Source organism: Bufo gargarizans, chromosome 4 (assembly GCF_014858855.1).
Source record: "Bufo gargarizans isolate SCDJY-AF-19 chromosome 4, ASM1485885v1, whole genome shotgun sequence".
In the NCBI taxonomy this organism is placed as follows: Eukaryota; Metazoa; Chordata; class Amphibia; order Anura; family Bufonidae; genus Bufo; species Bufo gargarizans.
The window spans coordinates 245,784,543-245,797,257 of NC_058083.1; the positions used below are offsets into that span (position 1 = coordinate 245,784,543).

The 12,715-nt window shown below is 44.9% G+C and overlaps 1 protein-coding gene across 1 annotated transcript in view; it reads left to right on the forward strand.

Moving 5' to 3' along the window:
* Positions 1-12,715, forward strand: part of LOC122934567 (CD109 antigen-like) — a 110,795-nt gene that overhangs the window by 18,824 nt on the left and 79,256 nt on the right. The window contains exons 5-8 of the mRNA XM_044290137.1: positions 2,476-2,601; positions 3,980-4,019; positions 4,597-4,684; positions 7,306-7,402. Of these exons, the coding sequence (XP_044146072.1) occupies positions 2,476-2,601; positions 3,980-4,019; positions 4,597-4,684; positions 7,306-7,402 (351 nt within the window). The remainder of the gene's footprint in view (positions 1-2,475; positions 2,602-3,979; positions 4,020-4,596; positions 4,685-7,305; positions 7,403-12,715) is intronic.

Below are 12,715 nucleotides of genomic sequence, written 5' to 3' on the forward strand. Positions count from 1 at the left end.
CCACTGAGGGCATCAGCCTCAACTCTACAACTGGGCATGTGCCAAGCCCAGTGACATATTCAGACTGCCTGTGCCTGCACACATCCTGTCTCACTGAGGGCATCAGCCTCAACCTTACAACTGGGCAATAACGTATTCAGAGTTGAGGCTGATGCCCTCAGTGGTACAGGACATGGGCAGGAACAGGCAGTCTGAATACGTCACTGGGCTTGGCACATGCTCAGTTGTAGAGTTGAGGCTGATGCCCTCAGTGGGACAGGATGTGGGCAGGAACAGGCAGTCTGAATACATCACTGGGCTTGGCACATGCTCATTTGTAGAGTTGAGGCTGATGCCCTCGATGGGACAGGATGTGGGCAGGAACAGGCAGTTTGAATATGTCACTGGGCTGGGCACATGCTCAGTTGTAGAGTTGAGGCTGATGCCCTCAGTGGGACAGGATGTGGCAGGAAAAGGCAGTCTGAATACATCCCTGGGATGGGCACATGCTCAGTTGTAGAGTTGAGGTTGATGCCCTCAGTGAGACAGGATGTAGGCAGGAATAGGCAGTCTAAATACGTCACTGGGCTTGGACCATGCCCAGTTGTAGAGTTGAGGCTGATGCCCTCAGTGGGACAGAAGGTGTGCAGGCGCAGGCAGTGTTCAGCACTGCCATGCACAAGATTTAAACAAGATGCACCAGGGAAAAGGTGTCACAGGTTAAGGGGAAGGGAAAACACCAAATACACACCACAACAAATAGACAACAATCTAGGCCTCAAAAGCTAAGGAAGAGGGATGGTGACCTCCTAGTAACCCCTAAGCCTTCCCCTAACTCCTGCCAGTATGAGCAGATCCTGATGGTGGAAATACTCATACACCGGATACCTAAAGCTCTGCTAAAACTGACGAGCCCTAGGATAGTTAGCAGGGGATGAGACAGCTGGTTCCTTCCAGAATGAAGGAACCTGCGTCTCCCTGAGGCCTAGAAAGAACACACTCCAGATAATAAGAAACAGCGAAGGCAACAAGTACTTAACTTAGAGATGTATGGAGAAGCAGGAGATCCAAGAAAAACCAGCACTAGCAACTCTGCATGGTCAGCAGTGTGAGGCAGATCTAAATAGAGCTTCATCACTGATGAGGGGAGGTGAGATCCTGCCAAACAACAACATACATAGAGGAAAACAGAGAGACCTGTCAGATAGCCTCACAAGCAGCAATTCTATCCGATCTTCTCACCTCTCTCACAGGAGAAACCGTGACAAAAGGGGGGTGAAGTTATGGCTTGAATGTGATGTAGGAGGGAGGTGGGTGAACACACGGTGGCGCTTAGGCACTGCATGAAGTCAGGCTTGGGTGCTATCAGGAGGCGTGCCTGGGCTCCTTCATGCGAGAATAATGCCCCTCTAGGCACCTTACTGGCTCATTTGCATACCAAATAAACTGGATTGTTTCAGTTGCTGAAACAAAGGCACATGTGGAAATAAGGTACTAAGTGCTATTAGGAAATTGCTTTACTTCAATAGCGATTATCCTGGTTACAGATTCACTTTAAAAATGAGTATTACATAGTAAAGCAGGAACACTGGGGTACACCTAGCAATGATGGTAAGTATAATTAGGGACACATAAAATTGAAAGCGGAATGGCATACCAAAAGCATCCTATAGCGCAGAGCAAAAGTACCACTAATAAGCCCCCCCAGACAAAGGTACAGCAGAAACATGCATCCTCGTGGTTATCTCCCTTCATGATGGTTGATTATTGTGGTTATTAGTGGTACTCTGCACTATAGAATACTTTAAAGGGGTCTTCCAGGCTCCTAATACTAATGACCTACAGTATCCAAAGAATGGGGCGTTCAGTGGGAGCTTAGCTGCAGTAAGCCAGCACGGAAAACTGGCTTAGTTACCCATTGCAACCAATCATATTCTTCTTTTTATTTTCCAAAGGAGCTCTGAAAAATGTAAGGTGGAATCTGATTGGTTGCTATGGGCAACTAAGCCAGTTTTCCCTTTCAACAGTTTTTGATAAATCTACCTCATTCCCTTATTCCTCCATTCACAGCACATGCTGATTCCCCCAGCCAGAGTCTCTAATGATCTTTGACCAGATTGTGGGCAATTAGTCCTATTGCTAAACCGATGCTCCTGGCACTGTACATAGCCACCAGTGCCCATTCCAAGTCTTTCATACTGACCAGTATTTTTCTCCAGGACCCGTCTTGATGTGTTTAAATCTTTCTGTCAAAAGGAAACTCACTGCCAGTTTTTTATGTAAAGGGTTTTGTCTAAGGGTCGCATCCCTTTCCTTCAATCTATGGTGTGCACACTTTCTTCTTCTAAATACATATGTAAGGCATGAGTATGTCTGTCACACAACTTGATATCATAGTAGTGGTTTGATGTACAGTATCAGTAAAGAAATGACATATAGGGCAGAAAATCAGATGATTTAACAGATAAAATGTAATCATTAAAATCTCTATTATAGGATCCTAGGTTTAACATTGTGCGACAGAGCCTGGGCATGGAGTCAGACCTAGGGGTTGTATCAACGGAGTTTACACTGTCTAAGAACCCCATTCTGGGTTCTTGGTCCATACAAGCAACATGTGATGTAAGTAATTTATCTCACAAGCTAATAGGTATGTACTGAACCATATGTATTCATGTATGTTCTCACTAATCCTTTTATAATTAAAAAAATTAAAAACTTTAGAAGTGACTTCATTTGCATATAAAAATACTTGTGTGGCCAAGACAAAGAACTGGCACATGGTTTATTCATTCCAAGAACTGTACAAAGTGGAAACAGAGGAAAGGGTTCTTTGCAGTTAAAGCAATCAAATGATGGAATGCCCTACCACAAGAGGCCGTGCTGGCCGATACTGGCTAATGCTAAAGGTTGAACTCAAACTTGTGTCTATGTAACTATGAACTAAATGGAACCTGTCAGCTTTTTCACGCTCAACCACCACCATGCCTTATTAAAATACCTGATAATGTTTCAATGTATTCCAGTCAAATATCAGAAATGACTTTATAGTATGCTGCACACTGTAGGTACCATAAAACATCTGTGTGGTGTCCAGATCAGAAACAGTCGCAGAGTGAGCACTCAACAACCCTCCTGGCTTCTCCTCCTCCTGGCATCATCCCGATGCAGGCTGCTGGTGAAATGTCAATCAAGCCAGAAGAGGTGGATTTTAGACCACTGACTGTGTGACTGTTCATAATCTTGATACTTCCCAGAAGGTAATTGTACAGTAATTAACGAATAGGCTAGAACGGATTAGCATAGAGGAGCATGTAAAGAAACATTATCAGGTCATGTAATATGGCATGGTGGCAGTTTAAGGGCAAAGACAGCTGACAGGTTTCCACTCACCATTCACAACTTCCTCCAGTAGAGAGTTTATATAGTCTCATGGCTATTACAGTAATGAAACCTCTTCTGCGTATGCTGTGAACTTATCGAGAGAAGAAAATAAAAAGTAGAGCCTTATGGCTTTTAGAGATTGGAGCATAAATAGAATGAGGACTATTTCTGGTCTACTGTTTATTTTTGGGTTCCTTTGTCTATATGTATACATAACTTTGCATAGGTAAATGTATTACTGTGCCTTTTAGGGGTTGTGCCAAGTTTGAAAGATATCTATCCCCTATCCTGGGGGTTAACTGATTGGTGGGGTTCTTACCTGCTGGGGGCCCCACCAATCCCAGTAATGATGATGGAGCAGCAGGTTGAGTCTGTGCCCTACCAATCCATTCGTTTTGTATGGAACTGCCCAGCCGAACATCATACTCTATCTCCTGTGGATAATATGGGATGACTTTCAGACTTGGCACAACCCCTTTCAGTATTGTTTTGTCCCAACGTACATATAGTGCACTGCACAAAATGCTGCTAACTGGTAAGTGTGAAAATTATTTTTTAGACTTGAATCACAACATATTTTCAATTTTTATTGATATCCGTGTTCTTATCCTTTTAGGGTGCTGTGACAAATGTGCCCTTTTCTGTTATTGACTATGGTAGGTGAATGCATTTTTACTGAAATTAGGTCTCTACAGCTTATTACTGCTAGAGCTGCTTGTGGCAGTGTTTGGCCTAAGGCCTCTTTCACACTGCAGTGTTTGGTCAGTGATTTCCATCAGTGATTTGTGATCCAAAACCAGAAGTGGAGCCTCCACAGACATGAGGTAGAAGGGAAAGATCTGCTACTGTTCTATGTTTAGAGTTGCACCTGGTTTTGGCTCACAAATCACTGATGGAAATCACTGACTAAACACTGAAGTGTGAACGAGGCCTAAGTCATTTCAATGGATTAGATATTTCTGGATTCATGTCAGAGAGTGTTGCATAGTCTTTTTAATTTAAGTCCTAATAACTGACCTTTAATGGGAAGTACGTATATGCAACAGAAGTAATAATTTGTGATGGATTAAAAAAGGATTTGTCTGTCTCCTTAACTCTCATTAATTTCAATACTGAGAGACCATGCATGGGTCATGGAAATAAAAGTCCAATTCCCATGCAGTAAAATAACTATTGTTTTGATTGCTTTATAGTCTACATTCTATAATTTTTCCTTATTTTATAATCTTACAGTTGAACCAAAATTTGATGTAACCCTGGATGTCCCATCTTTCTACATTGTTCCAAGGCAACTCAACCTAAGTGGTACTGTGACAGCAAAGTAAGTCATTATCTGCTAATCTGCCATCAACCTTTTAAAAGGATTGACCCACAAAAACTATTCAACATTTTTCAAATCAGCACCTAGGTCTGAAATCCCATGTATTTAAAAGGTTAGTATAGCCACTGAGCTATTCAATAAAATCTCTTTCTATATATCTGTTTTATATTTTCCTTAATTCTCTGTCTACCCCAGTAACATTGGTGAGGTACGGTATGTAATGTGTGCGAGGGCCAGCAGGACTTTGATGCTACAGTAAGGAACAGGACAGAGAATGCCATGCAATGGATTCCCTTAGGCTGCTTTTAGACGAGGGACTTCCACTCTCTGGACTCGCAGTACCCGTCCTGACCTCCCAGCACTGATGAGGTCGCATAGCATTATATTGATTTATGATGCAATGTAACCCTTAAAGTTTTGGAATGAACTGGTTAACACTGACATAATGCTGTCAGTGTTATCCAATACATCCCAGAACTCTAAGACCTCTTTCACACGGGTGAGTATTCCGCGCGGATGCGATGCGTGAGTTGAACACATTGCACCTGCACTGAATCCCAACCCATTCATTTCTATGGGGCTGTGCACATGAGCGGTGATTTTCACGCATCACTTGTGCGTTGCGTGAAAATCGCAGCAAGCTCTATTTTGTGCGTTTTTCACGTAACGCAGGCCCCATAGAAATTAATGGGGTTGCGTGAAAATAGCAAGCATCCGCAAGCAAGTGCGGATGCGGTGCGATTTTCATGCAAGGTTGCTAGGAGACGATCGGGATGGAGACCTGATCATGATTATTTTCCCTTATAACATGGTTATAAGGGAAAATAATAGCATTCTGAATACAGAATGCATAGTAAAATTGTGCTGGAGGGGTTAAAAATAAAATAAAAAATAATTTAACTCACCTTAATCCACTTGATCGCGTAACCGGCATCTCTTCTGTCTGTCTTCTGTGCTGTGTGCAGCAACAGGACCTGTGGTGATGTCACTCCGGTCATCACATGATCTTTTACCATGGTGATGGATCATGTGATGACTGGAGTGACGTCACCACAGGTCCTGTTCCTCCACACAGCACAGAAGACAGACAGAAGAGATGCCGGCTGTGCGATCAAGTGGATTAGGCCCCATGCACACGGCCGTGTTTCACAGCCGTGTGCGGGCCGTGGAACCGCGGCCTGGATCCCTCCTGAGAGCAGGAGCGCACAGCGTCACTGGTTGCTATGACGCCGTGCGCTCCCTGCTGCCGGCACAGTACAGTAACACACTGGTAGGTAGGGATCGTGGGCTGGTGGAGGCCTCCTCTTATGTAGTGGAGCTCTGGTAAAAAAACAACAACATAAGGAAATACATGTACGGTGTTCTGAAGAATTTTGGCATCTACTGAGGATCCTAAAGGGGTTATGCCATAATTGATGTAGTGCAGGCATGCTCAACCTGCAGCCCTCCAGCTGGTGTAAAACTACAACTCCCACAATGCCCTGCTGTAGGCTGATAGCTGTAGGCTGTTCGGGCATGCTGGGAGTTGTAGTTTTGCAACAGCTGGAGGGCCGCAGGTTGAGCATGCCTGATGTAGAGAATGAAAATCAGACATCATATGGTACATGACAATCTCTAACAAAGCTAAAACCAGCCCTGTAAATCACATGGATCCAGAGATTTCCCCATTCATTGCTCCAATTGTTCTGCTAGATTTATTTCAGGCTGCATCTCTCCCCCTATCACAGCTGAGGGGCATGTCTTTTTTTCTGTAGCTCTCTCCTTGTAACTGCCACAGCTTCTAAAAGAAGATATGACTGGTGGCAGTTGAAGATTTAAACTGAGCACGTGTGACCACCTCAGTGAAGTGGACTGAGAAATAAGGAACAGAACAAACAGCAGGTGGCGCTATACAGATACATTTTAGTGAATAGCTCAGTGGCTATGCTACATTTTTAAATACATGCAATGACAAAAGTATTCAGATCTAGGTGCTGGTTTGAAAAATGTAGAATATTTTTTGTGGTATAACCCCTTTAAATAGGGTCTTCACAGAGTATGATATTAAAGGGATTTTTCCAGGATTTTACTACTGAAAACCTCGTGTGAGCGCCGCAGCCTTCTCTGTGTTTACCATCATAGCGGCTATGCTTGGTATCGTGTCCAGCCCTATTGACGTGAATGGGGCAGAGCGCGATACCAAGAACAGCAACTATACAATGTACAGCGCTGTGCTTGGTAAGCATGGAGTGCTGGTGCCTTCTCAAACAGCTGATCGGCAGGGGTCCTGGGTGTCCGACCCCCAATGATCAGATACTGATGACCTATCCTGAGGAGAGTTCATCAGTAGAAAAATCCCAGAAAACCCATTTAATAGCTTATCTTGAGGAGAGTTCCTCATTATCAGATATGCAGAGGTCTAAGTCCCTGCACCCCCACCAATCAGCTGAGGCTGGGGTGCTCACTAGACTGCCGGAGGTGCACCTAATTTATGATGAGGTGCATGCCTCATCATAAATTATGCTCATACTCCACCATCACAAAGGGGAAATGAAGACCAGCGTAAAAAGGCAGTCTTTGTAAATGACCACCATTATCTTAAAAAAAAGTAATTTATCATCTGTGCATATAATCTCTCTTAGGTACTTTCATAGCACACCTGTAAATGGCAGTGTAAAAGTATCTGTGAAGGCATATAGAGGTGAAATTTTTGTTAAGGGAAATGACAACATTTATGAGGTAAGTGTTTTTATTAGATCAGTTTATATCCTATAGATATAATAACAGACCTGAGTATTGCTTGAGGAGCGATATCCTACATTCAGTGAATAAGGCCTCATGCACACAACCGTTGTCTGTTTTGCGGTCCGCAAAACACAGAAGGCGTCCGTGTGCATTCAGCAATTTGCGGAACGGCACGGACAGCCATTGATATAACTGCCTGTCCTTGTCTGCAAAATGGACAAGTTATATTTTTTGGGTTTGCGGACCACGGAACGGAGCAAAGGATGCGGACAGCACACAGAGTTTTTCAGCCCCATTGAAATGAATAGGTCCGCATTCTAGCCGCAAAAACTGCGGCTCGGATGCGGACCAAAACAACGGTCGTGTGCATGAGGCCTTAAGGGACTTGCAAGTATTTTAGTTGAAAAAATAGTTGCAAGTCTTTTTAACTGGCCGTGCAACAATATTTAGTTTAAGGCCTCTTTCACACTACCGTATGGCTATTTCAGTGTTTTGCAGTCTGTTTTTCAAGGATCCGTTGTTCCGTTTTTTGTTTCCGTTGTGTTTCCGTTTCCATTCCGTTTTTCCGTATGGCATATACAGTATACAGTAATTACATAGAAAAAAATGGGCTGGGCACAAAATTTCCAATAGATGGTTCCGCAAAAATGGAACGGATACGGAAGACATACGGATGCATTTCCGTATGTGTTCCGTTTTTTTTGCGGAACCATTGAAATGAATGGTTCCGTATACGGAACACAAAAAACGGCCCGCAAAACGAAAAAAAAAACGGTAGTGTGAAAGAGGCCTAATGCTGTGTTCAGCAGTTAGGCAGGACAGGGGTGAGGCAAGGGCTTGTTGGGAGCAAATTTACAAACATTTACCCTGGGTTCAGACCTGAGCGTTCCGAAAGGAGCGCTCTGTATGCGCGCTTGTACGGGCGTTTACAAGCGCGCATACAGAGACAGCCGTGCACACATTGTCGCGCGTTCCCGAATATCTATGTGCGGGAACGCGCGACAAACGCCCAAAAAAAAGCTCAAGCACTTGTTTGAGCGTCGGGCGTTTTACAGCGCGATCGTACGCGCTGTAAAACGCCCAGGTGAGAACCATTCCCATAGGGAATCATTGGTTCTTGCCTGTTGTGCGTTTTACAGCGCGTAGGAACGCGCTGTAAAACGCTCAGGTCTGAACCCAGGGTTAGGGCTCATGCACACAAAAGTTTTTTTATTTTCCTGTCCGTTCCTTTTTTTTGTGGACTGTATGCGGAACCATTCATTTCAATGGGTCCGCAAAAAAAAAAAAAATCTGTGTAGTTTCCGTATGTCCGTTCTGCAAAAAATAGGAACATGTTCTATTACTGTCCGCATTACAGACTAGGATAGTGAATGTTCTATTAGGGGCCAGGTGTTCGGTTCCGCAAAATATGGAATGCACACGGACGTCATCCGTAATTTTTGCGGATCTGTTTTTTGTGGATTGAAAAATACATACGGTCGTGTGCATGAGCCCTTAGGCTGGAGTGTTTTTTTCGCCAGGCGCAAGGACTGCCCTAGATCCACCTAATTTATGATGAAACACACACCTCATTATAAGGCCTCTTGCACACGAACAATGTGTGCCCGGCACGTGTGCACTCCGCATCACAGATGCGGACCATTAACTTGAATGGGTCCGCAATCACGGAGATACAGAACGAAAGCACAGATCGGAACCCCACGGAAGTACTAAGGAGTGCTTCTGTGGTGTTTCTGTCCGTGCCTCCGCACTGCAAAAAAATAGAACTTGTTCTATTTTTTTGTGGTGCGGATGGATCACGGACCCATTCAAGTTGAATGGGTCTCGATCCATCCCGGCACCGCACGGAAGTTGCCCGTGCATTGGGGACCGCAAATTGCGGTTCCCAATGCACGGAATGGATGCACAATGTTCGTGTGCAAGAGCCCTAAATTAGACTCTTACAGCAGCGCAAGCAGGACACTAAGACCAGCGTGAAAAAACGGTCTTATTAAATGTGCCTCAGTAAGTCCATTCAGTTGCTCAGCTGCTTCAATCAAGACCCAGCAATTGTGTTTCCTTACTATTAACTTTCCTTATGCCTCCTCCAATACATGGGCACCGTTCTGTGTGCATTCCGCATCATTGACTTGAATGGGTCCGCAAATCCGGAGATGCGGAACGGTGTGGACGGAAGCACGGAAAACTACAGAAGCACTACGGAGTGCTTCTGTGGGGTTTCGCTCGTACTTCCGTTCCGCAAAAAGATAGAACTTGCCGGGATCCGTCTCGGCGGCCGCACTGAGGTTGCCCGTGCATTGGGGACCACAAATTGCTGTCACACATTCAGGTTTTTTGATGCAGTTTTTGTAGCCAAAACCAGGAGTGGATTCAAAAAAGAGAACTCTTTTTATGATCCACTCTTGATTTGGCTTCTAAAAGTGCATCAAGAAACTTGAATGTGTGACAGCACCCGTAGGCCTCTTTCACACGGGCGTCATGGATTTGGGCCGGATAAGATGCGGGTGCGTCGCGGGAAAATGTGCGATTTTTCCGCGTGAGTGCAAAACATTTTAATGTGTTTTGCACGTGCGTGAGAAAAATCGGCATGTTTGGTACCCAAAGGTGTTGTGTAGATTGTATTATTTTCCCTTATAACATGGAAAGAGAAGACTTCATCGGCGCAGGCGCACTGAGGGAGTGCTGAGGAGGCGAGCCTCCTTCTCTAAGAGCGCCTGCGCCGAATGAAGACAGGCGAGGGATTTTTGAAATGCTGACAGGGCCAGCCGGAGGAGGAGATCGCTGCTGGCCCTGTCAATCAAAAAGAGGAGGGGGCGTTTTTTTGCGGCGGCTACCAACAAGTAGACACCCTACTTGCTGGTAGTGAAGCGATTTGCATATTTTAAAAGATCATTTTTTAATGAAAAGAAGCCACAGACAAAGGTAAGATCCCTATATAGGGAATAGTCGTTAAATAACGATTTGAACAAACCCCCCCCCCCCCCAAAAAAAAATAAAAGGGTTTTGGGGGTGACAGAATTCCTTTAACATACAGTCCCATGTAAATAACTTCGCCCCTTCAACAATTAGTCCCATGTAAATAACAAAACTCCCTCCCTCTGACCCCTGTAACATTCAACCCCTTGTAAATAACATCACTCCCTCCCACAGTCTCCATCAACATACAGTCCCATATAAATAACATCACTGCCTCCCCCGGCCGCCTCCAACATACAGTCCCATGTAAAAGACATCACTCCTTCCCACAGCCGCCTCCAACATACAGTCCCATGTAAATAACATAATCCCCTCCCACAACCGCCTTCAACATACAGTCCCATGTAAATAACATTACCCTGTCCCAGCCCCCTCCAACATTCAGTCCTATGTAAGCAACATCACTCCCTCCCACAGCCGCCATCAACATACACTCCCATGTAAATAACATCACTCCCTCCCCCAGCCCCCCCAAAACACAGTTCCATGTGAATAACATAACTCCCTTCAGCCCTAACATACAGTCCCAGTTAAATAACCACAACTCCCAGCATTGCTCTGCCTCTCCCTTCACTTACCTCTCCTCATGTAGCAGACCTTACCACAGCTTCTTCCCCCAGGATTTCTCCTCTTCACTGCCATCCTCTCCTGCACTGGTCACATGATGGTGACATCATCGCAGGTCCTTCTCAGTCACTGTCTGTTTTACTGGTCACATGACCTGTGATGTCATCACAGGTCCTTTAACTCTTCCAGTGCATTAGATTCAATTGTATTGCCATCCTGAGGACAGCAATACAGTTGTATCTAGCTGGCAGGCAGGATATTCGGGGCCTGAAACAAAACATCAGGGGCCCAGGCCCCGAATGTTTTAACCTAGCAATGCTCCCGACACAAATGCAGACAAAACTGACTGAACTTGCTTGCGAAATGGTGCGAGTTTCACTGAATGCACCCTGAACGCATCCTGACACAATCAGTATTGCTCGTGTGAAAGAGGGCTGAGTTTACCTGCACACTGGTGCAGGTCAACGCACATAAGATCCGCACAAATTTCTGTGCAATTTACGTGCATTTTGGCAACATATCCGCACCAAAATCCGCAAAATCCACAATTTCTAATTACAGATTTTGGTGTGGAATAAATGCAGTTTTGCCATAGATCTCACCTTTCATTGAAAAGGGTGAAATCTGCAGCTAAAACCGCAAAGTGATTTATGCGCCTGCGCCAAAGGAAGGAAGCCGGCAGCAGGAGCACATCCTACACTCACTGCGCCTGCGCCAAATACTAAATGGGATGGCGTGGGATTTACAGGACGATGAGGTGAACTCAAAAGTCAATCAACTGGATCTGGGTGTGCCAAAGGGTGCGTAGACCGAGCCTCTAGGTGCTGAAGCATCACCCTAATAGCACCTGGAGGCTCATTAGCATATTTAAGTCTTTATTTTAAGAGAACGGCGGCAGGCAGGGGGTTATAAAGCCCACTGTTATGTACTGCTGACATGAGCACATTGCTCATGTCAGGTAGCTACAGAACGATATTTCTCATGACAGAAACCCTTTAACTGGGTGAGAGGCCTAAGTTAGGATTTGGAGGGTACTATCTCTCCTTGGGGAGAGAGTGCCTTAATCGGTGTGAGGAGACTTATATGCCTCTGGAATTCTGGGAAGAAAGTGATGGAAATGAGCTCTTAATAAGCTCTTAATATCCGAGTTATGTATCAAGGTCTGTGTAAAGGGTTGAACATTGACTTATAGGATAGCTGCCTTACATCTGGTGGCATCAAAGGCAGAGCTTGTTAGGAGCTCATTTGAATCCCTTTCTTCACAGAATTCCAAAGGAGCGTGTATGGCTTATAAGTCTCCTCACGCCGATTAAGCCACCTGGAAAGAAGGCATACATGTTGACTAAAAACTACGCCAGCATGGCATGAAAATGCTGGGGTTTGTAAATGTGCCTCAACAGGTGCCAATCTTTCCATTATACCTTATCTCTATGTAGCATCCAAGTATTGGTTTTGGCTCACAATCACTGATGGAAATAGAACCACGCTATCAAAGCAAAATGAGGGAATATTTTCCCGATACCAAAAGGGAGGGGAAATTGTAGTATTAAGAAGATATGCTGTGTACCCAGATTTCCACAGCTGTTGCCAGGAAAACGCTTGCCACCTGTGTATCTGACCCTGAGGCCCCTCTCCACTTCCCACTCTACTCAAGGCTCTCCTGCCTTCAGGAGCAGAAGCAGCAGCGCTAGCAGCAGCCAGTTCAGTTTGCGGGCAAATGATGAAACAGTTTTTCCAAAGGCCACTTCAACCTGATGCACCACC